We start from the raw sequence: 25558 nt of genomic DNA, 5'->3' as shown, positions 1-25558 counted from the left end.
TTAGCTGGTTGACCAGGCTGGTTTTAGAGGGTCTTAGCTGGTCAGGCTGTAAAATGACCAGCTAAAACCAGCTTGACCAGCCTGGTTTAAGCTGGGCATGGCTGGTTTTGGCTGGGCTCCCAGCCTGGCTAGGCTGGTCAAGCTGGTTTTAGCTAAGACCAGGCTGGAAATGGCTGGAAACCAGCCTGGAAATGGCCAAAACCCCTCTAAAACCAGCCTGGTCAACCAGCTAAAACCAGCCAACCAGCCTAGGCTGGTTTAAGCTGTTTTTTTCAGCAGGGTATCCTACCATCTTTGCCGAATATTGGGCCCTTAAATACCAATTTAACATCACCTAAATTCCAGTCAATGTACTCATCTCATCTGTGATGGCTATATCTGGCAGAATATTGCAAGATGCTATAGTATCATGTCAAGGCAATAATATTATTCTGAAGGCAAATGAAGGTCCAACCTGTCAAGACAGGGAGGTCCAGTCATGATCCTGGTCTGCAAGTCTCCTTCAGATCTTAACTCCAACACATTTGCCTTGAATTTCCTAGTGCAGAGGTGTTCAACTGTGTTCCTGGGGACCTAATGTCTCACAGAGTTTAACACACCTGGTTGTGTATTCTGAAATGATCCTGAAAAGCTTGATTTGATGCTTCAGGTATTATTATGCTTGGAGTTAAACACCACTGGATAGTAGGGCTGTTTCTTTGCTGGCAGCCAGCTCTCTGCAGCTGCTCAGTGAGCGCCGTCTTTCGGATGAGACATTAAAGCAAAGTCCCCACTCTTTGTGGTCATTAAAAATCCCAGGATGTCCTTCGAAAAAGAGTAGGGGTTCCTAACAATCCCTGTACCATAATTGGCTTCATCACTCTGTCTCGTCTCCACCAATCAGCTGGTGTATGGTGTGCGATCACAGATCACAGATTTTGGCCTAGAATTATAGGGATCATTTAGGATTTCCAGAATTTTAGAGATATGGCTGAAATTGCAGTGGGACCAGGGCTTTAAGCTCCAATCTTAATCAAACACACCTGAACCAGGTCTTAGAATCAATCAGGGTTGGAGCTGAACTTTGCAGTAAAGTGGGTCTTGAACCTGCTTTTGGCATACAATATATCCAGTGTAGTTGCAGACATACTACAAATGGCTGTAGATACAAACAGTGGCTGTATTGATTTCAGACACATTACAGACACATCGTCTTTGCTGCTGTTACGCTGATGCTTCAGCTGTAAAACTCAACCCAGGGATGTGCTCCATGAGAAGGGTGTATCACATTCCCAGATCCTTTGTATTGTCTTGATGACAGATTGCGTTGGATGAGGCTACTGGTGTGTGGGGTATTAAAGTTGAGCGAGTGGAGATAAAGGACGTTAAACTGCCTATCCAGCTCCAGAGAGCCATGGCTGCAGAAGCTGAAGCATCTCGAGAAGCCCGAGCCAAGGTCAGACACCAAAACACACTCCAAACTGTGGTTAACGGCACGACATTTGCTGCGAGTAACAGAAGTGTATTGTGTTATATCTATGTGCAGGTGATTGCAGCTGAGGGCGAGATGAATGCATCACGTGCACTAAAGGAAGCATCTCTGGTGATCGCAGAGTCGCCGTCAGCACTTCAGCTGAGATACCTCCAGACTCTAAGCACCATAGCAGCTGAGCGAAACTCCACCATTATCTTTCCACTGCCCATTGATATCATTCACCATTTCACATCCAAAAGAAACTAAACTGTCCATTTTATGTTTTATATGTTGTTAGTTTTGATTTAGAGTCTCCTTCGATACAATTGCAACCATTTAAGGTCAAAAACAATTGAATTATAGTATCATATCTTTAATCACAGAGTCTTGTTGGTTCTGTTTCTGGTCTCTGTATTCCCCTCATTTCCTTGATACTACTTTGCTCTGGCTGATCAGATGGCTCTACTCTGCTCTGATTGGTCATATAATACTGTGATTTGATTGGTTAGAAGGCTCTACTTTGCTCTGACTGATCATAGGCAGGGCCGGCGCGACCATAGAGGCAACCTAGGCGGCCGCCTAGGGCGACAGTATAGAGAGGGCAGCATCCGCAACACCCCCCTTATCCTCAGTTATGTTCGCGACACCTCCCTCACCACCCACGTCCTCAGAGCGGCAGTTCAGCTTGCTCCAGCCCTGATCATAGGACACTACTCTGCTTTTATCGGTCGGATGGATCTAGTCTGCTCTGATTAGTCATATGACAATAATGGAGTTAACTTGTTAACAAAGGTTCGGTAGTGGAACCACGCCTCACTTTGTCTCCTTAACCAATCACCTATTCCCTAAAAACTTATTTAAGGCAATCCTGTCCTCTAGCACTGCTCTTCTCGTTCTCTCGAACCCACCTTACCTCCCTCTACTTCCTTGATTCCCAATCCTATTATCCTCTCTTCCCTTTAAGGTTGAATCCGGGGGTCTAATCACTCTACCAAAAAATTACAGAGACAGTACCCCCACTCTGAGTTTCCAGTGCATCATCAGAGGATGCCAGATCAACCTACCTACCTGTTCACTGTTTATCCTCTTACTTACCTTCATCACACTGTTGCCGTACCATCCCTTTCATACCTACAATAAAGTTTAGCACAAAGTGTGGCATTGTCCATGCTGGTGAAATCTGCTATTATTTGTCAGATGGCTGTACTCTCCTTTAATTAGTCATATGACGCACAACTTTGAGCATAGTCCATAATAAATGTGATTTATGCTTTACAGAAAGTTTTACTGTTACATATCAACGGTTAATCTATGTCATTATAGTTGCTTTAATATTAAGCAGTTTTAGGGCAGGGCAAAACTACTGATGTATAATTTGATTTAAATGATCCATTTTTGAGATCTAGCAATACTGTATTTATTATACTGCTTTCACTGTATTTATTTTTATTTAGCAGTATATCAGTGCCACTTGTAGTGAACAAGACTGAAATGTTTATAATGAAAGTTTGCAGGGTCTTGGATACGTAAATACTAGGGGTGTCACGATTTTGATTTTTAATCGAAATCGATCGAAATTTATGCTTAATTTCGATTAATGAATCAAAAAGCAGAATTGTCGATGCTGCCACGCCCCCATGTCTCGTCAGCTTGGCTTGCCAAGCGGGAAAAAACAGGCTTGTTGAAGTGCTTGTTGAACTGCAGATACAGGAGACCCATCGACAGAGCTTAAATCCTCTCCTCTTTCAATGTAGTCGCCGGTGTGTAAGCATTTTGGATTTCCAGTGAGTTATGTTGACAACGTTTGTGTTGTCGACAAAAAAACACACAGTTTTGCAAGCTCTGCTATGTACGTATTAGGGTTCGTCTGATAGACAACACCGGCATCGCGATCCTCCGCCCGCCCCCGTTGCAAATCCGCTCGTGAAAAGTACACACTCAGGCCCTGTTTACACTGTCTATGTTTTTAAATGGCATTTTAGAACGACAACGATTTGACATCCACAGTGGCGTGTAGCATTTCTGAGCAGCCCTCCTTCCTCACTACCTCTGACACACACAGACACAGACGCACACACAGACATATGCGCTCGAGACAGCAGGTCCAGGCAGTCAGAGGACTGCTTCAATCTTTCACTCACTTGTACTCAGTCATTTTAGCGAACACCTCAGATACTTTTGGCTGGTTCCTGTTGGTTGTGCGTCTTTTTTACCTACGCCATTTTCAAGAGTTCACACTTAGATATTGCTTGACAGCTGTAAGCAGGTTTGGCATGCTGTCCCGGGAGAGAACCCTGAGCTCGGAGATAGTTGAGCCCAGGGCTCCCGCCAGGTCCATAGAGCATGTGAGGGGAGTACGAGATCAGGTGGTTCTCGAGAGCTCCCCTTTTTGTAAAGGAGAAAAGGAGGAGAAAGGGGTGGATGGGGGGTTTCTTCGGAAAACGAAGATAAGGGAGTAATGTCTAGCTAGGCTACTTATAGTGGGTTAGGATAGATCTGATTGGCTAACTAATGAGTGTAGATAGGTGGCCAGCTGCTGTCAATTATATCACGTGCTCCTCTCGAAATTAGTTTAAAAACTTCACTTCAAGAGTTCACACTTAGATATTGCTTGACAGCTGTAAGCAGGTTTGGCATGCTGTCCCGGGAGAGAACCCTGAGCTCGGAGATAGTTGAGCCCAGGGCTCCCGCCAGGTCCATAGAGCATGTGAGGGGAGTACGAGATCAGGTGGTTCTCGAGAGCTCCCCAAATGCATGAAGCTCGGGACAGCAGCCGTGTATTCGAAGAAACTCCCCAAAAGGCTTGAAATGCTATATCCGGCTGCTGGATATAGTTATTTGAAAAAGAAAAAGTAAAGAGGGCTCCTTTGGAGCAAAGGGTGAAACAGGTTCCTGCGGGAACCCGAGCAGAGTTGGCTTGGGCTGTGAATACTCCTGCTGGAGTAGAGACTCGGGGAGACCCCTGCGGGGGTCAGAGCCATGGGGTGGGCGGGAATCCTGCTGGAGTCATTACAAGGGAAGGGGAGTGAAGGACTCCGGCTGGAGAGGGGGGTGAAGGGGGGCAGGGGGGGCGGGGACTCCAAAGGAGTAATTTGCTCGAGGAACACTCCTTGCGGAGATTGAGCTGGGAGGTGGCAGCACTATATATAATTATATATTTATATGAAACATATAGATATATAAATATATAATGGGGTAATCTAGGGCCTTGGGGGGGCGTTTTTACTGACTCTTGCGAGAGTCGAAGCTCTTGGCTCTCCTGCGGGAGAGAGAGCTGTATGTGCCATCTCCAGCTGGAGTCGGGAAAAGGAATGGTCGGTGAAGCCCCAGCTGAAGGGGGAAATGGCAGTTGGGCGATGACCCCTGCGGGGGTCCGGTGCTCGGGATTAACTCCGCGGGAGTTAGAGCTTGAGGGTGACAGCACTATATATAAATATATATTTATATGCGTGGGTGCATATATATATACATATATATAAATAAATTAAAAAAATAAAAGATAAGTGTGAGAAATAAACAAAAATAAACATAAATAAAAGCTAGGGCCGGGGAGGGTCGGTGACATGACTCGTGTCACAGCTCGGGGTTGGGTGAGCTATTTAGCTGCTCCAGTAGGAGTCGGGAAAGATGAGGGGGAGGTGAAGACTTCTTACTGGAGGGTGACGGGCGGTATAGGTGCTCTGGGGGTGTTCCTGCGGGAACAGAGCGTGAGGGTGACAGCACTATATATAAATTCATATTTATATGCGTGGGTGCATATAGATATAAATTTATATAAATAAAATCAAACAGAGAGAAAAATAAATAGTGCTATACTATATGTCATTATGGAATGACATAATATAAAAAGCTAAGGCCAGGGCAGTGAGATGATTCCTGCGAGAATCGAAGCTCGGGGTAACGCCCCTGCGGGGGCCAGAGCCATGGGGGGGGGCGGGGTCCTACAGAAGTTAGAAAAGTTGTTGGCAGTGAAAACTTCTGTGGCAGCGGCCGGGGGGGGGCGGGGGTGACAAGGGGGCCTGGGCAGGGAGAGAACTCCTACTGGAGTTAGGTGAGTGAAAAGGGGGAGAAGGCTGAGTGCAAATCAGCTGGAAGGAAGAAAGGAAGCTAGATGGCTGGGTCATGCCCGCGCCCTTGGGAGACTGGGTAGTTCCTCTGCCCTCGGGAAGCTGGTATGTTGGGTCGTATTCTCTCCCTGGACTAGGCCCATGCCCTTGGCCGCTGGGATTACTGCGTCTGCTGGTGAGGGTCCTCTGAGCTTCCCTGAGATGGCTGTGGCTGAGTCAGATATAAGATTTGAAGGCGTCGGGAGACTACTTTCCTAGTGTTTGTATGTGTTGTTACGATAGCCCTTGTGTGCTGCTGTGATGGTGGCTCCAATTCTGAATGAGTGACTGGATTATGAATCTGGTGGGAGGCCTGAATGGTCCTATGACTTTAAGGTGTTATGAAACCAAAAATGTTATTGAACGGAATGTGTGGATGTGTTGAGCAGTGAGAAACTGATGAGGTGTTCTGGGGTAACTTAAAATGTATAAATGAATGCTGACGCAAATTGTGTATGCTGTGGTTATGAGATTATCATCTTAAAAGGAGAGATGGAGTCAGCTGCGGCTCTGCTTCTGATACCAGTTTCTGAAAATAAAGCAAAAGAGAGTCAGCGATTTCCTATGCAACTAGGAACATGTACAGCAGTATTTTTTTTTTTTTTTTTTTTTTTTTTTTTTTTTTCAGAATGTATTGACTATATTGCCCGTTAGAAGCGCATTGGCGGCCCCGATAATATACCCCACGAAGGGGGCAGCATCTGTGTAAAAAAGGATATACTGAGGATGAAATTGGATAGCTAATAAATGAATGGCTTCTATTCCAGCGCTTGAGGAAGGAAGCATAAGCAGGTCGCATGCTTTAAGCGCTACCTGATGGTTACGAACCTTTATGAATTTCATTTCTGTTAAACCAGGAGTCACCAAATATGGTACCGATGGGCACCAGATAGCTCACGAGGCTCTCGTGTGTTGCTCACAGGCCTGTTCTAAAATAGCTCACCATAACACCACTTACAAGTACGCTTTCTCTAATATAGAAGTAATCATTTAAAAATGTAAATATTTGCGAAGATAAATAAAATAGTGTTGCACGTTGATATATTAATTACGGGGTATTTCCTACCCTGTTAAATCATTGTTGGTAACTTTGAGAGAATCATAACATGATCAGTGACTACACCTGGATGAATATTATTCATTATTAAAAAATAACCAAAAACTTAAATTATAATTATAAGTAAATTGAGCAATTTGTTATTTGAGAAGTGTTTATCCAACTGGTAGCCCTCCACGTTAATCGGTGCCCGAAAGTAGCTCTTAGTTTCAGAGGTTAGTGACTCCCGTGTTAAACGCTAAAGACAACATTTTGAAGAAAGCTGAAAACCTGTAACCATTGACTTTCACAGGAAGGAAATAAATAATAAGGAAGTCAATGCGGCTGTCCGTAGTGCCCAGCCACAATTCATGACACTTCGTATTCTGCCGCGCCGCGGAGCGCTATTTGTATAATTGATTAGTTTATTTGATAAAGTATGAATGCGTGAGTCTGGTGTGCATTAATCTACTATTCTCTGTCGTAAGTGCCTCGCGTCACCGCGCCGTCGGCGCCTCTGGTGCGCGACGCCCTTCAGGCAGAGTTTGTTACGGCCAAGATCGGATTTAGATCATTTCTCTTCTATTCTGGAGATTGCTGCTGCGAGATGAAAAAGGTGAGTGACGAAAAGGCATCCCTGCGGGATAATGCGCATGTGTGTTTGATGTTCTAGATGGAGAGCAGTTTATGCTTAGCGTGATATTTTTCTTCCAGAATATAAAAGGGGACTGATTGTCGATTTATTCAAGTAGCTTATTAATGCTTGAAATTCTATCACTCCAAATTGATGCTTAAGAATTCTATAGAAGTGCTTAAGCCGGAGGTTCTTCCGCAATGAGAATGCAAATATTAGAAAACCGGTCACTAGTTTAGCTGGGGGATATTAGGGAGAGAGAAACGGGAACTTGTAGGTGAATTACGTGCAAACGCCGTAGTTATTGGCGAAATCCAGCGGATCGTTTTTAAGCATAAATGTGTGGGCTACTTTTGCATCCGAATGTTAAACGGACTACGAAATGTAATTGTGACCTCCGATTGCCAGAAATCGGGTGGCGGGTGTAATGTTGATTGCAACCGAGCGCTGCAGCCGTCTAGATTAGAGAGATTGCTTGGTTTATAACGTGATAATTTAAGCATATTCATCAGGTAGAATCATGCTGTTAAAGCTGAAAAAGGCAGAATTATGAGGAGATGAAAGAGCCGTTATTAGACGTTTTTAGAAACGTTCTAATGTCCATTTCAGTAGGGCTGGTATGGATGTGCTTAACAGGGAATTGCTCTGTGATTTCTGGTGTAGTGTTGGTGGACGGCTAGTGAGGTTGTGGGAAGGGAGCGCCGAGATCGGCTGTGCTTCAGTAGACGAAACCTGGAATGAGAAATTCAGAAAATTAGGTCAGTTACAAACGTAATTCAGTAAAAGCATAAACATATTGACAAAAGTCGACAAGTAATTTCTATTTTATAATAGAAAATAATCAGCAGTAGCTGCGAGCTTGTAAAAAATGAGAGGGGGAAAAAGCAATGATACGCAAGGTAGAGGGGCGGGGTGCGTAGGTGGTAAGGATCGCTGAAAGAGGAGGACTGGAGTGTGCACTGGAATCGGGAGCTGCAGGATGGAAGAGGTGAGGTGGGATTCCCAAGAGTTGCTTTATTGTCCGGGAGATAGGTTTTATCCGTGTTTAGAATTATGATTGCTGCAATATATCCAAATCCAATATTGCTTTTTAATCCTTTCCTTGATTCTCTGGGGAGGCGGAGAGATTGCGGGTTTAGTGTCTGTTTAGGATAGGGGGTGTGGCAGGAGCGTGTTATGTCCTGGGGGTGGCGGTGAAGACGTGGATTCGCAAGTGTTTTGGGTTTAATACAGCGGCTTTGAATTATGGTCCCGGCGTCTAGGAGTTTGGAGGAGTTCAGTGACAGTCGTTGTTGGATATGAGTGACACATGATGATGCTGGAGAAGGTACGTAGCGGAGCTGGGGATTGCATTGTGATCTGGCTGGAGTGGATAGGCCTACGGCCTCTCGTTGGAGCCTCGGTCTCGAGCTGACTTTCATTCTGGGCTGGTTGTTGTTAAGACGGGGCTGGTGTTTCAGGGAGCCCGGAGCTTTCTTTCTTGTATGTAGCTGCGCTGATGCTGTTGTGATCTCAGCCGCCGTCGCTGTTGTTGTTGTTTTTGTCATTTTTTGTAGTTGCTGACGATGGTGTTAAAGGTGGTGTGGTATTGTAGTTGAAGAATAGTAGGAGATGTGGAGGATCCGTTTTGTCCGTGAGTAACTTTTGGAGGAGCTAGAGCGGACCTGTCGTTTGTTTCTTCGGAAAACGAAGATAAGGGAGTAATGTCTAGCTAGGCTACTTATAGTGGGTTAGGATAGATCTGATTGGCTAACTAATGAGTGTAGATAGGTGGCCAGCTGCTGTCAATTATATCACGTGCTCCTCTCGAAATTAGTTTAAAAACTTCACATAACGACACAGATCACTGCCTATTTATGAGTCCTGCAGAAAAAAGTGATTGACAGGTGGTAATTATGTGTGTATCTTGCCTTTATTCATTTACTGTATGATTTGTTTATGGGTAAAACAAAGACCATGCAGGTCAGGTAGTTTAAACGGTAGGCTACAAATAATTAATTGGTCATTAATTAATTAATTATTCATAATCGAAAATCGAATCGAATTGTGCCTTTAGAATCGAAAATGTAATTGAATCGAGGATTTGGAGGATCGTGACACCCTTAGTAAATACTTTTCAAAGAGATTTCAATGTTAGAAATTAATCAGCTTTTTAAAGGTATTACTACAAAAACGTTTTTTTTTTTCTGTAGTGATGCGTGTTGTTTTTGACATTGTGTGTGTAACGGGTGTCCCATCAGCAACACACCCGTCCATAATAACTCAGGTCTTGGACACAATAAAGGAAGCCATCCACCATTGCACTCAATCAGATTTATTCTCTCCGTCTGAGATAAAACTGAGATAAAACAAAGACATGTAATGCAGGAAAGTGCAGCATTAACATTCAGCTCTCTCTCTTTCACAGTCACACCGATCTCTGTGAATGTACATTTTCTTAAACTCAAAAACATAACATATAAAAATTTATAAACAACATACCTGAGATAAAACAAAGATATGTAATGCAGGAAAGTGCAGCATTAACATTCAGCTCTCTCTCTAAAAGGGAAAAATACAAAAACTCTCTCGTTGGGATCTTGTATACAACTTTAAAATGCATTAGCAATGTAATGCTTCAGCTAGCAACACACAAATCATTTAAATCGTAAAAAAAATAAACATTAGGAAATCAAAACATGAACTAGTGTATTATTTAAACAACATACACATCTGTTTCGCTCGATGAAATTATATAAAATTGTTTATATCATCCCTTTTTAATTAGTTTGCGAGAGAGAGAGATGAGCTGTGCTTACCTTTCAGTCTCACCGATCTCTGTGAACCTACGGTAAGCGCAAAGGGACAATATTCTCCTGCAATTTATTTACCACAAGGGGGCACTCAAACACCATCTTATGTATAATGCCTAATTTCATGTCATTCACTCTGATGAATTATATCATCTTATCTTTTCAACTCCGTTACATGTGCTCCAAATGTGTCATTTAATGTAGCACACATTAATTTGCATATATAGATTTCCAGCCTGTGTATTTTATGTATCTGCTTTGCAAATAAATGCTCTTACAAAACATCTGGTGCTTTAACAAGCAAATAAATGTTATGTAATGTTGTAATGTAATTAGAGGGAAATATTGTAATAAGGGAATAATTGGAATAACTATTAAGATTTCAACATCTTTATTTATTTTTAAAAACGTTTACTAGTTTTCATAATCTAGTTTTGCATATTTGTTCCCATCTCTGTCATTTATCTTTACCTGGTTTGTCTATCTGGCCAGTCTTTCAGTGCACAATAATTGAATGCTTTGAGGAGAATGTGTTGCTGTTAACTCCAATGCTGTGTTGGTCCGACACATCGCTAAATATTTAATCACTCTGAAAAATAAGAAAATAGACCAGTGAATGCCTAAAGCTGCGGTCACACTGTGCTTTTCTCCCCATAGACTTCCATTCATATGCACATGTATGCGTCAGAGCGGAAATGCAAGGTCATGCGTCAAGTTTCGCAGGTTGCTGCGATGCAGTTCAAGCTTTGTGAACTCTGACCTGCGAAATCACATCTCTTGACTGCATGAGACCAATCGAGGATCAAAGCATGACATCTCTTGACAGAAATTGAAAACATAGAGCAATCGCTTGCTTTTTTAAATATCTAATAAGCTTGTTTAATTCCGCCCCTTTTCAAAGCGCCCCACAAGAGAATATTGCATGCTCAAACTCTAATGTGACCGCAGCATAACGCCCCATTCACACGGGGCTTCAGTGTCAACGCTTGACTGAAGGCGCGTCTGAAGTTGGGACTGAAACGATCGTTATAGAAGCGTCAGCCAATGAAATTCAGTCAGCAATAGGCCACTGTCTAGCTGGTGTATTTGCATACAGCGATCTGATTGGCTGACGCTTCCGTCGGCACTTGAAAAGTTGAGCTAGTCCCAACTTCAGCAGCAAGCAATGCCTCTGAAGCGGCGCCGACGGATCCACAATGCAGTTCGGCAACGCCTGACGTCACCCATTCAAGGTGAACGGGAAGCATTGACGCTGACGCCCCATGTGAATGGGGCGTAACCGTAAGTTCACACCGAAAGCGGCGAGAGCGTCAAAGTAGCCGGAAGTCATTCATTTTCAATGAGAGCCGGCGGCGATAAGCGGCGAGGAGCAGCGCGGCGCGTCTTCGCCGGCGTGAGCGTCAAGGAGAGTTGAAATGAAGTCAACTTTATGGTAATGAGCTATGACGCGGTTCGGCGGCAAGCAATCAGAATGAAGACGTCCATCGATTGATAGCAGTTCAGAGAACACAGACCTGTGAACTTTGGTTCCGACCACAGTTGTTCCCAAGGGTTTGATTACTGCGGTCGCCGGATTTCCAATTATTTACAAATTTTCCTACAGGAACATGCATTAAATAAGTTACTGGCGAGTTACTGATGTTCATTAATGTTATATAAATTTATCTTAAAAAAGCGGGAATCTCATGTAGCGAGTTTTGACGCTCTCGCTGCCGGAGCTGAAGGCAGAGTTACCGTACGTTCACACCGAAAGCGGCGAGAGAGTCCAAGGTCGCTCTGGCCGCCCTGGCGACAACGCTGTCTGCCTTCAGCTCCGGCGGCGAGAGCGTCAAAACTCGCTACATTTATCTCATATTTAAAGGAGCCGTTGCAGCATATCAGTTACATTCCTGCATAAAACATGTTTCTAGCGTGAAAATGTTGCGCACTTCTTATCAAATTCATACAACAATGGAAGATCAAGTTGCGTGTGGTGTGGCTTTGCTCTATTTATCCAATATGTGTCCCTATGTCTGAAATATCCTGAAGCAGCTATACTGTTTTGTACTGTCACATCGCGTGAGATTCCCGCTTTTTTAAGATAAATTTATATAACATTAATGAACATCAGTAACTCGCCAGCAACTTATTTAATGCATGTTCCTGTAGGAAAAAAAATGTAAATAATTGGAAATCCGGCGACCGCAATAATCAAACCCTTGGGAACAACTGTGGTCGGAACCAAAGTTCACAGGTCTGTGTTCTCTGAACTGCTATCAATCGATGGACGTCTTCATTCTGATTGCTTGCCGCCGAACCGCGTCATAGCTCATTACCATAAAGTTGACTTCATTTCAACTCTCCTCGACGCTCACGCCGGCGAAGACGCGCCGCGCTGCTCCTCGCCGCTTATCGTCGCCTATCGCCGCCGGCTTTCATTGAAAATGAATGACTTCCGGCTACTTTGACGCTCTCGCCGCTTTCGGTGTGAACGTACGGTAAGAGTTGGTAGCGTGCAGCTCTCACAGCTGATGGCAATTACCATCAGTATTAAGCGACCAGCTGCAGAGAGCGATGCAGATTTTTCACTACAGAAAGCCTCAAATGACTGAAGAGATATAACATCAGCTGAGCTGAATCCAGAGATATCAAGCTTCCTGAATCCAGTGTGGTTGACGATGCACACTGCAGTGGTTAAGCTGAATTATTGTCTCATTCCTGGCCGTTTCGGTACTTCTAAAAAGCAGTCTGATAAAAGGCAACAAGTCTTTTTTAAGATGCTGTCCCAACCATGCATTTCTGGATGAGGTAGATCCTATCTTCAGCTGATGTACTGCTTCACATGTTGGGGGTTCAGCATGTGGACGCGGTGCATGCAGACAGCTCAAATCCTCACTACGAGGGCATGTCTGTTGCACAGATGAGATAGCACAGATCACCTGGGGATACTCATCCAGAGGTCCTCAGATTATGCAGAGTCACTGATTGGATCCAAGACCAGCGACGTGATGATCCCAAGGATTCCATATCCGGGACCAGGCCATATCCTGAGCTGCTGCTGCGCTGATGGTCGTGGGGAGTGGAGAACATGAGTCTGATTCCAGTGACGCTCCAGGGACAGACGAGTCTTCACTGAGGCCATCTTCCAGCCTAAACCACGACGAATGAAGTTCTGCACAAGGCTTTTGGCCAGCGGAGAAATTAAAATGGTCGTGCCCAACTGAGTCTGGTTCTCTCAAGGTTTTTTTTCTTCACTCCCATCAGGTGAAGTTTTTTTCCCTCTCCGCTGTCGCCACTGCCTCGCATGGTTCAGGATTGGTAGAGCTACGCATCGATGAATTTGCTCTTCAGTGTTTGAACTCTCAGTAATGATTAAATCACACTGAACTGAGCTAAACTGAACTGAACTTAAACACTAAAACCTGAACCACACTGTTCCAGTTACTATGACCATTTATGTGAAGCTGCTTTGACACAATCGACATTGTAAAAGCGCTATACAAATAAAGCTGAATTGAATTGAATTGAATAGTGGCTTGCACTCGCAACAGTGCAAGCCACCCCTGTTGTTCCCTGTGAAAGTGGTAAGCAATCCTCCGATGTGAGGATTACAGTGGGAGCTAAGACAACACCTCCATGCCAAGTGCAGACCCCTCACTCCTCCACAGTGCGCCCTAACCAAGCTTCGAGCGGTTGTGACGGTTCATCTCCCAGGATGCTCAAGCTTCTGCTCAATGACACCGGAGATCAGACACTCATTGCTGCATCAGAGGGTGAGCTGAGCTGTCATGTTCAGATGACAGACCGGGCCTGCTACCACCCTCCAAGGTGCAAAGCATGGTCACGGATCTGGAGTCAGGTATGATGGCTGTGCTTTTTCAGGCTGCTTCAGCGGTAGGACTGGAGATGGCTTGCCCCCTGGTCTTGCCACCGGACACGCATGAGGGTGCAAGGCGGGGGCTTATATGAGAAGTAAATCCTCCCAGCCCCCATCCCTTTCTTCCCAGGGGCACACAGTGAGCACACACACATGTATGGAAGGTGCCCTTCCTTTCTAATCTATTGATGGTGCGGCCGCCAGCGGGTACAAGGCTATTTTCCAGGTGGTGCGCGTCACCTCCTGAAGGGGTCAGCTGAGACTCCCGTCCAAGGTGTGTTATTTGTCTGTAAATGTTTTAGAAAGTAGACTCCTATGCTAACCAAAGATTGATTTAACTCATCAAAATACAATGATAACAGCATTATTAACGTTAACAATGTAAAGTTCTTTCAAAATTGTATTTACTACTGTGGTTCAATGGATTGTCAGCAACTTTACAGTCTTGAGCACCACACAATTCCACAGAAATCATTTAATTCATTGAAGAAACTTTTTTTATGTTGAAAACATTATACATCATATCATTCAAATCATGATATGCTACCATTTAAAAGTTTGTGGTTATTAAAATATATTTTAAACATATATTTTATATCTTAAATCATATATTAATTACACTTTTTTTGGCATTTTTATACAAGGATGCATTTTCTAAATTAAAAGTTATAGGCGTAAGTTTACAAAATAATTCTATTTCAAGTAAATGTTGTTGGTGAACATTCATTACATTTTATGTCTAATATTTATGGAGTCATAATACGTCACTAAGGCTAATTTTACATGTATTAAATACAAACTGTATGTTTACATTTTGATCCATTTGTACAGTATTTTATTGTAAATATATTATCATTGATACCCACTCACCGGCCACTTTATTAGGAACACCTTACTAGTACCGGATTGCACCCGCTTTTGCCATTAGAGCTGCCTTAATCCTTCATGGCAGAGAATCAACAAGGTACTGGAAATATTCCTCAGAGATTTTGGTCCATATTGACATGATAGCAGTTGCTGCAGGTTTGTCGGCTGCACAGTTTCCGTTTCAGTTTCCTGTTTTTAGCTGACAGGAGCGGCACCCGGTGTGGTCTTCTGCTGCTGCAGCCCATCTGCCTCAAGGTTGGACGTGTTGTGTGTTCAGGGATGCTCTTCTGCAGACCTCGATTATAACGAGTCTGGCCATTCTCCTCTGTTTTCTGACATCAAAAGGCATTTGTGCCCACAGAACTGCCACTCACAGGATATTTTCTCTTTTTCGGACCATTCTCTGTAAACCCTAAAGATGGTTGTGAGTGAAAATCCCAGTAGATCAGCAGTACTCAGACCAGCCCATCTGGGACCAACAACCATGCCACATTCAAAGTCACTTAAATCCCCTTTCTTCCACATTCTGATGCTCGGTTTGAACTGCAGCAGATTGTCTTGACATGCCTAAATGCATTGAGCTGCTGCCATGTGATTGGCTGATTAGAAATTTGTGTTAACGAGCAGTTGGACAAGTGTACCTAATAAAGTGGCCAGTGAGTGTATGTTCAGCGCACCTAAAACATATTATCAATACATTCATAAAGAGACACTTTAAAGCCTGAAAATAATATGTAGGACACAGAATGCTTTTAAATATATTTTAATATTTAAACCCAAAGTGCAATAAAGTGCAACATAATCATCAAAAGAGTTATTAAATGCATCACAACGGTGATAAACTACACTAACAAGGTTTGAACAAAACTTCTTATATCACAGCTTTAAGACATGCTTTTCCATTCGCGTGTTGGTACACAGATCACACGTAAAGCTCATACAAGCTGTACAACGCCAAGCAGGAGAAAAAAAAACATTCAAGAGGACAATTGATCGTACAGTCATCTTACAATCCTCCCTTAAATAATTATCCAGTTTGCAATTTACAGTAGCTGATAGAAACAGTTCAAAACAAATGAACACTGTTACCATTTACTCAACCTCATGTCTTTTCAAACCTAATGTGGAGCCTACAACAATAGCTCATAATATGGATTTAGAAAATGTTGTATGAAGTTGTCTAGACTAGTTCACTTTAAACCCTTTTTGAAGCCTGCAGTTCATTTGATGGAAAACAAAACGTTTATCATTAAAAAAAACAGTACCATCTACTGTACTAGTGTTTAAATTTTATAAAATGCTGTCAGCCAATATATATATATATACACACACAATTATAATTTAGCCTACCCAATTCATCTGTACCGCATGTCTTTGGACTGTGGAGGAACCTGGAGCACCTGAAGGAAACCCATGCGAATGCAGGGAGAACATGCCAACTAATCCAGCATATGTTTTATGCAGCGGATGCCATTCCAGCTGCAACCCAGTACTGGGAAACACACACTCACTTTTACACACACGCTCATACACAACGGCCAACTTAGTTTATTCATTTCACCTACAACTGCATGTCTTTGGACTGGGGGGAAAACCGGAGAACCCGGAGGCAACCCACGTGAATGCAGGGAGAACACACAAACTCCACACAGAAATGCCAACCGATCCAGCCGAGGCTCAAACCAGCAACCTTCTTGCTGTGAGGCGACAGCACTACCTACTGTGCCACTGCGTCACCTATAAAATTACTTATTAAATAAATTAATAAATTACTTGTTTTGACTGACTTGAGGACTTTATAATATAGGTAAAATATATTGAAAGCCATTATTGCAAACTATACTTGTCATTTATGTTTAGTTAGGGTTCAAATTTAAATGTGATGTCTATTTAAATAACTTGTAAAGTAAAATTATTAAAATGCCATTATTAAAACATGTAAAGCAAAGCTTTGAATTAGTTCATTCATTTCATTCATTTTCCTTCAGCTTAGTCCCTTTATTAATTCAAGGTCCCCACAGCGGAATGAACCACCAACTATTCCAGATTGTGTTTTATGCAGGGGATGCCCTTCCAGCTGCAACCCAATACTGGGAAACACCCAAACACACTCACTTTCTCACACACATACACACACACACTCATACACAACGGCCAATTTAGTTCATTTAATTCACTATACTGCATGTGTTTGGACTGTGGGGGAAACTGGAGCACCCGGAGGAAACCAACACCAACATGGGGGGAACATGCAAACTCCACACAGAAATGCCAACTGGCCCAGCTGTGACCCAAACCAGTGACCTTCTTGCTGTGGGGCGACATTGCTAACCACTGAGCCAATCATGCCGCCCTTTAATGTGTTTCCTATTATAAGTACACTTTTAATTTAACTACTTATTCATTTCCATAAGGGTCAGATTCTTGATAACTTTATGTTTTGAACAAAGACAACAACATACAAGTTTGGAATGATATGAGAGTGAGTAAATAATGACAAGTTGTTGTTGTTTTGCTGTAATGTTTGTGAATTTATGACACATCAGAATTTCCATAATCATGTCCATGGGACACACACACAGGAAAAACAAGACAAACAAATCAGTTCATTTCACAACCTGATTGATTACAAATTTCCTTTCATTTATATTCCAAATGCAGAGAAAATGAAAAATAATCCAAACAGACACAGAGCAAACCCACCAAGCAGTCTTGTGTTTAAAAGACGTCTAGTAGACTTCCAATCCTAGATGGGTAACCATTCATTCATTTATTTTCTTTTTGGCTTAGTCCTATTATTAATCAGGGGTCGCCACAGCGGAATGAACCGCCAACTTATCCAGCATTCGATTTACACAGCGGATGCCCTTCCAGCTGCAACCCATCACTGGGAAACACTCTCATTCACACACATACACTACGGCTAATTTAGCTTACCCAATTCAAATACAGCGCATGTGTTTGGACTTGTGAAGGAAACCGGAGCACCAGGAGGAAACTCACACCAACACGGGGAGAACATGCAAACTCCACACTGAAATGCCAACTCACCCAGATGAGGCTCAAACCAGCGACCATTTTTGTTGTGAGGTGACATCGCTACCACTACGCCACCGTGCTGCCAAATGAGTAACCATTTATTGTAAAGTGTTACCCCTAGATGTATTGGTCAAAACAAGGTTAAATTTGGACTAGTCATCAAATAGACAGTCCAAGTTTAGCAAGAGTTCACACTTAGCTGATGATTGATTATAAAGCTTGTTTTGCATGCTGTCCTGGGAGAGAGCCCTGAGCTCATAAGATACTCGAGCCTGGGGCTCCCTTCCGTTTGCAAGGCGAGAGGGGAGTTTGAGCTCAGGTAGATCTGGAGAACTCCCCTGCTGTAGTAGCTAATGAACAGATAGTGATCGCTCTTAAGAGATAACTACTTACTAGGAGCATGTGTATGGTGCCGTTTTGAATTAGTCAGTTAACTTAAGTTGCATGTTTTTGGATGGTCGGAGGATACCGGGAAACCCATGTGTGCATGGGGAGGACGTATAAACTCCGCACAGAAATGTTGGCTGGCTTTGTAAGGACTACAACCAGTGACGTTCTTGCTGTGAGGCAACAGTGCTAATCACTGGGCCTCCGTGCCACCCATCTAGGAAAGGAGGAGGAGTAGGGGTGGAAGGGGGGGATTCTTCAAAACGAAGATGGCTGTTATGTGGAGCTTAGGGTATTTATAGTGGCTTAGGAATCGTCTGATTGGTGAATCATAAATTGAATAATGCGGGACCTGCTGTAAGCAATCATAAGCACGTGATCCTCTCGAAATTACTTTATAAATAAACATCACTAAGCCAAAACATCAATGTTTGGATGTCTATTAGACACCTTTTAAACACAAAAACATCTGCTGGGAATGAAAACAGAGTAGCATTATTCTCTGCAGAAAAGTAGTCGATGTTTACGTTGTTATTTCATTCAGAGCTTTTGATTTATTTGCTATATGAGTGAAAGACTGTACAATTACACGTCTGAAATTACATTAATGCTAACTTGTAAACGTATGCTATACATCATTTACTGTAGATGCACCATGAAGATGTTTCAGCGTTTATCAAGTCAAACATTTATAACGCACCTTCCTGACCTGAGCTGATCTCTGGCTGAGGTAATGAGCACAAAATCCAGTGGTATAAAACCAGCCATCAGCTTTATACTGTCCGTTATGATAATTGTTACTGGTAAACATCCAGAACCATTTTCCCTCTATGTTTGCGCAAACGTTAAGGCCGAAAAATGTAAACTAATGGTTTTTATAAAATCAATCATGGTCATTTGAGCACTACTAAGTACACTTAGACATAAAGTAAAGCATGTATTGACCCCTCAGGACATTTAACATGTTTGCTTACACGACAGTGATGTATAAAAAAACAACAACAGACATGTATGCACAAAAACATTGTTAGAATGATCCTTATTTGTAAAATGCTGACTAAAAATGCTGTATTGTACAGAAATATTATGCATCTGCGTGCATATACGTGCTTCAGTCGGCCTTTGTCATTTTAATTGTTGACTATAATTAAGGTTGACATGATTATAGATGAACAGATTTTATTTTTTGGAGGAAAATGGTAAAGATAGTCACTATTATGACTTTTTTGGGGGGAAATTTAGAATTTTCAAGCCCACAAAATGCAGTCATTGTGTAAACCAATGGCCAGAACACACTTAGAAATTGTGTTTTTTAGTTGTAAATCATTGTCGCGTAAACAAGAGTAATGAAACATTCATGACTTTCAGGGTGCTTTCACACCTGTGAATCTATTCAGTTGTTCTGAAACAGAGATTACATTGTTACATTGTTGCTCTTTGCTCTTGGAGCGGTTCGCTTTCACACTGCAAAGTTTCTAATCGGACCAAAAGAGCTATAACAAGTCACGTGCGAGTAAACTCTCCTCACATTGGTCAGAGTGTCAGGGTTTATTTTGCAGCGTCCCGCTCAGCTGTCAGGAGAGGTGGTGGTTTGGTGGTGATTGACAGGGTGCGTGCGCGTGACGTGTCTGAGGAGAGATGCAGTGGGGAGGGGTGAGAAGGGTGCGCGACAATGCCTATTAGAGGACTGGGAGAGAGACGTGAGATTACAGAGAGATCATCACTCGTTTGCGGGCATCCGGAGACTCGCGAAACTTCCCGCCCTACTCATAATTCTCTCTTCATATAGCCGTATGCCTATTACATATCCATAAAACACTGTGATATAACCGCGCTCAGATCGGATCGCTTTCTCACTGCAATCGAACCGCTCCAGGGTTCGTTTCAATCGAGCTGAGACCACCTCATTCAAGCGATCTCGGAGCGATTACTTTGGCGCGGAACAGAGCGCGATTGCCCTGTTCACATATGCCAATTGAACCGTGCTAACTGGGCAAACGAGACACGTTCCGAAACAAAAGTGTAGGTGTGAAAGCACCCTCAGACACTGTTCTGTTCCTTAAGTCTGAATCCTGATTTTTACCTCAACATACGCAAGAATACAAGTTCATAAACAAGTAATGATTTACATAATACACAGAACTGTCGTTGTAGGACACTCAGTGAAAAAAAAAAAAACAGCCGAAATACTTTCTGGTTCTTATTCACAACCTCCTGCATCGATAGCATGGCTTTGACGTGTTAGACCCTGAATGTGTTACTAAAATAGCATCAAGTCTTGGTAGAGGCCTGCGTTTTCATTTCAAGAACTGAGGTACTACTTCACATGCTCGAATCACACATGGAACACGAATGGAACGAGTGGAATACAGTTTTGGAATTATGTTCAAAAATCTTATTAACCCTTTGACATATACAGCGCATCCGGAAAGTCTTCATAGCGCTTCACGTTTTTCACTTTTTTTTTGTTACAGCCTTATTCCAAAATGGATCAAATTCGGTTATTTCCTTAAAATTCTACACACAATGGGCCATAATGACAATGAGAAAAAAAGTTATTTTAAATTGTAGCAAATTTATTAAAAATAAAAAATCTGAGAAATCACATTTACATCAGTATTCACAGTCTTTGACGTGAAGCTCTAAACTGAGCTCAGGTACATTCTGTTTCCACTGATCATTCTTGAGATGTTTCAGCAGCTTCACTGGAGTTCACCTGTGCTCAATTCAGCTGATTGGACATGATTTGAAAAGGTGTACACCTGTCAATATAAGGGCCCAGGATTGACAGTGCATGTCAAAGCACAAACCAAGCATGAAGACAAAGGAATTGTCTGTAGACCTCTGAGATGGGATTGTCTTGAGGCACAAGGCTGGGGAAGGTTACAGAAACATTTCTGCTGCTCTGAAAGTTCCAATAAGCACAGTGGCCTCCATCATCCGTAAGTGGAAGATGTTTTGAACCACCAGGACTCTTCCTAGAGCTGGCCGGCCATCTAAGCTGAGTGATCGGGGGAGAAGGGCCTTAGAGAGGTGATCAATAACCCGATGGTCTCTCTGTCTGAGCTCCAGCGTTCTTCTGTGGAGAGAGGAGAACCTTGCAGAAGGACAACGATCTGTGCAGCAATCCACCAATCAGGCCTGTATGGTAGAGCGGCCAGACGGAAGACACTCCCCGCCTTGAATTTGCCAAAAGGCATCTGAAGGACTCTCAGACCATAAGAAACTAAACTCTCTGGTCTGATGAGACTAAAATTGAACTCTTTGGAGTGAATGCCAGGCGTCAAGTTTGGAGGAAACCAGGCAGCGCTCATCACCAGGCTAACACCATTCCTACAGTGAAGCATGGTGGAGTTGGCATCATGCTGTGGGGATGTTTTTCAGCAGCAGGAACTGGAAGACCAGTCAGGATAGAGGGAAAGATGAATGCAGCAATGTACAGAGACATCCTGAATGAAAACCTGCTTCAGAGAACTCTTGACCTCAGACTGGGGCGACGGTTCATCTTCCAGCAGGACAATGACCCAAAGCACACCACCAAAATATCAATGGAGCGGCTTCACAACAACTCAGTGAATGTCCTTGAGTGGCCCAGCCAGAGCCCAGACCTAAATCCTATTGAACATCTCAGGAGAGATCTGAAAATGAACGTACACCGTCGCTTCTCATCCAACCTGATAGAGCTTGAGAGGTACTGCAAAGAGGAATGGGCAAAAATCCCCAAAGACAGGTGAGCCGAGCTTGTGGCATCATATTTAAGAAGACTTGAGGCTGTAATCGCTGCCAAAGGTGCATCAACAAAGTATTGAGCAAACACTGTGAATACTGATGTACATGTGATTTGGCATGTCTGTTATTTGTTAATAAATTTGCAACAATTTTAAAAACTCTTTTTTTACTTTGTCATTATGGGGGGTTGTGTGTAAAATGTTGAGATCAATGAATTTAATCCATTTTCAATCACAGTGGTGTGATTGTAACATTTAATGCATCACGTGATCAGCTGCTAAATTCAAATCTGCTTTCCCGTAATAACTGGCACTTGTCATAAATCTGTTTATTAAAACAAACAAAAAACACATTTGTTTTAGGATCCAGACATTTACGTTTAAGTACTAGCAAAAATGAAAATAGTTTCTAAAATACTTCTTGATGTCCATGGAGACAACCGCAATAATAATCTTAAACATAATCGGACAATGTGTGATATTTACATCAGATACACACTGTTAAGGCTGATTTAAACTTCTGCGTCAAACGCCGGCATATGCTACGGCGTTGACGCATAGCCCTTCGCCGTGGCCGTTGGCGTCACTGATGTGCACCTCTCAAAAAATGTAACTACACGTCGCAACAACGCGTAGCGCAAGCTCTGTGATTGGTCGGCTTGGTAGCGCTGACGAGTCTGGGCGGGACTGAGAGCCACGCAAATTGCGTGAGCCCAATGGAGCGATTGTTTACAAGTGTGGAGTCCCGTGAAGGAGCTTCGGATGGAAAGTTTTGTTTTGTGTTTACCTCATAGTTAAAGTTGTTGCACGTCCGCCGGTTTCTGCCTCAAAATGAGCGAGTTTGAGCCACTTGTACATCCAGGAAGTGTTCAGGAAAAGCAAAACAGCAGAGAAGAAACTCGACACAGAGGAACATTAACACCTCACTGCCAACTAGCGTTTCGGAAGTGTTAATGCAGACCAACAGAGACAGCGCGCAGAAGTATAAATGCACCGTTACGGGCGTTGCCTGCGCCGTGGGTTACGCCGGTCACTTGACGCAGAAGTATAAACCAGGCTTAAAGGTTACTAGAACATTTACTTCTCGCAGTAAAACAGCTATATACTTTCACAAACCAGGCTCATTCTGAAAATGTACCCCTATATACATTTCTGAAGAGCGCCAAATACGTCCCAGGTGCTACGTTTTTTGCAGTTTTTGTTTTTGTGAATCCACCAGAGGCCACTGTGCACGATTTTTGAGATCTCAAACTTCTCTTGAGAGTGCCATAAGCGCCAACTGTTCTTACTGTTCTCCACCAGAGGCAGCCGTCGACTGACGGAATGACTGACTGATTGACTGACCTGCCCTCCTCCTTCCTTAAACCCAACCAATATTGTTTTCGAAAGCACCGATTGACCCGACCCACTTCCCTAAACATAACTGACAGTGTTATCAATCAATCAATCAATCAATCAATCAAGCCTTTATTTGTCACTACACTTTCGTATAGCGAAATTGGACCCCCCAGACCATAGACAAAACATCACAAACAACTTTTCAGGGGAGACAGATCTTAGGAGGTAGCATTTAGAAACGAAGAAAGATACATTTGGACAGTTAGGCTAAAAAACACCCCCTCAGCTTGCCCTTACACCCCCTCAGCTTGCCCTTTTTATCCAGAAAAAGAAAAGCCTTCGTCTGATTTTTACCACGTTTTTAGATTTTACGACATCCTCACCCTATTATTTACTTGTTGATTTTATTTTTTGCTTTTTGTGTTTGTCCTACCTTCTTTCTGGAACTGTTCTTCGCCAGACTCGAACCCTGTTGTCATATTAATAAACGGTCAGCTGGTGAGCACGAAAAGGAAAGGCATCATCCAGCCCTGTATCGTTTGTTTTGAAAACAAAATACAGCTATGCGTACTTCTGGATACATAATTCGCGTTCTCCAGAAATGTATATAGGGCCACATTTTCAGAATGAGCTTGTGTTGTACTTTTATGTATTTCAGGAGAAGTTAATAAATTAACATGTTGTAAATCCAGCAGCTCTAAATCACTGAGGCTCTGGTTTCACGTCATAAACTTGACATGTCACTATAAAAAACTTTGAAGCGATGTATTCTAAACAATGGTCACATTAAAAAGCAAACAGAAAGGGACAGCAAGAGTGTTTAAAACTTGCACGTGTCAAAGGGTTAAATGTGTTTCGCATGTGTTTCACTTGCGTTTCAATTGTGTTCTCTATGTGATTATGCTTGTGTTATTTTGCTCACGTAAAAGTCTGACATTATAATAGTACAGTAGTGATATTGGTTTGTCAACCTTTCTGAATATTATACAAGTGCCCTCACTAGTGTCCACATGAAAGCAATTTGAGCAACTGGAAGACTTATGATACATACTGTACAGAAAAGAGGAATATAAACAGCAATGACCAATACTGTAGCGTCAAGTTCACAGGCAGTTCTTACAGCTTAAAGCATTTCTGTAAACAGGGATAGTTGAAATGAAGACTTGAGGATGTCAAAACATGAGAGAGTAGAAGAAGGTAAAGACAGCAGGCTGAAGTTTGCAAGTCGTTGACATTTTTGTGTTGTCAGTCCTTGCTGATAGTGGTCAAACATGTGAATGGACCACCGTTAAAAATACATCGTAAAATCAGGTTTGTGTTGATTTTTACGCTTCTATAAGCGGACATGCTAGTATTTAACTAAAACATCCATCGTAAAATTGCCTATAGAGGGGTTTTCCTGCTGGGTTTACTGGTTTGAGTAATGCCTGGGTTTGCACAGGAGCTTGCTGGTATGTGGCTTTCCCTCAAGAAAAGGCAAATATTCCTAGTAAAACTGGTGTATATATCACCCTGAATGTTCTTTGGAAAAACTTGACACCATAGGCAAAGGTTAGATGCAAGTGTGTCATTGTTCAGACTATTTATTATGTTTAAAGTGGCCGACAATAATAAATATTCATAACAACAGGAATTAATCTGCCGTATTTTTGAATTGTGCAGAGCTGTAGCTGCTTAATTACGTCTATGTCTTTCAATACCGGTCATTATGGTGATACTTGGAGAGACACTTTTTTCTGAGGTGGTACTTGGTGAAAAAAGTTTGAGAACCACTGCTCTAGTGGGATGAAATCAACTAACTAGTCAGAACTAGAGACTAGAGTCCCACTATTTTATTCCTGGTTCATTCATTCATTTTCCTTGTCGCCACAGCGGAATACACCACCAACTATTCCAGCATATGTTTTATGCGGTGAATGCCCTTCTAGTAGCAACCCAGTACTGGGAAACACCCATACACACTCATTCACACGAATACACTATGGACAATTTAATTTATTCAATTTACCTATAGCGCATGTGGGGAAAACCGGAGCACCTGAAGGAAACCCACGTCAACAGGGGGAGAACATGCAAACTCCACACAAAAATGCCAACCTCTACCGTCTTGCTTTGAGGTGAAAGTGCTAACCACTGAGCCTTTATTCCTGGTTGTTTGACTTTAGTTTCCAAATGCTTGATTCCAACTGGGTTCCCCAGTGTTCTCCTAAAGCCTACATGAAACGAAAATTGACCTTATTTACTCTGTAAGTCCACATTAATGGTTTAAAGCAGAGGTGTCCTGGAGAGTTTAGCTCCAACCCTAATCAAACACACCTGAAC

At 42.7% G+C, this 25558-nt stretch overlaps 2 protein-coding genes and 2 long non-coding RNA genes across 5 annotated transcripts in view; 2 read left to right on the top strand and 2 right to left on the bottom strand.

Annotated features, from left to right (window-relative positions):
- stoml3a (stomatin (EPB72)-like 3a) overlaps window positions 1-2642 on the top strand; it is a 149659-nt gene extending 147017 nt beyond the window's left edge. The window contains exons 6-7 of one of the 2 annotated variants that reach the window (XM_087283240.1): window positions 1301-1435; window positions 1526-2642. In XM_087283240.1, the coding sequence (XP_087139366.1) occupies window positions 1301-1435; window positions 1526-1720 (330 nt within the window). In that variant the 3' untranslated portion in view covers window positions 1721-2642. 2 annotated transcript variants of the gene reach the window in all.
- LOC147833556 (uncharacterized) overlaps window positions 1-25558 on the bottom strand; it is a 486957-nt gene that overhangs the window by 15064 nt on the left and 446335 nt on the right. The gene's annotated exons all lie outside the window — the stretch shown is intronic.
- The window catches only part of rcbtb2 (regulator of chromosome condensation (RCC1) and BTB (POZ) domain containing protein 2), an 824162-nt gene that overhangs the window by 699878 nt on the left and 98726 nt on the right, over window positions 1-25558 (bottom strand). The gene's annotated exons all lie outside the window — the stretch shown is intronic.
- On the top strand, window positions 15499-25274 carry LOC141377990 (uncharacterized). Its single transcript, XR_015508992.1, has 3 exons — window positions 15499-22140; window positions 22611-23327; window positions 23544-25274. It is a non-coding gene; the product is annotated as an uncharacterized LOC141377990 (long non-coding RNA).

This window comes from Danio rerio, chromosome 15 (genome assembly GCF_052040795.2).
Source record: "Danio rerio strain M-AB ecotype USA chromosome 15, GRCz13ab, whole genome shotgun sequence".
NCBI classification, from domain to species: domain Eukaryota; kingdom Metazoa; phylum Chordata; class Actinopteri; order Cypriniformes; family Danionidae; genus Danio; species Danio rerio.
This window is presented reverse-complemented; position numbering and strand designations above follow the sequence as displayed.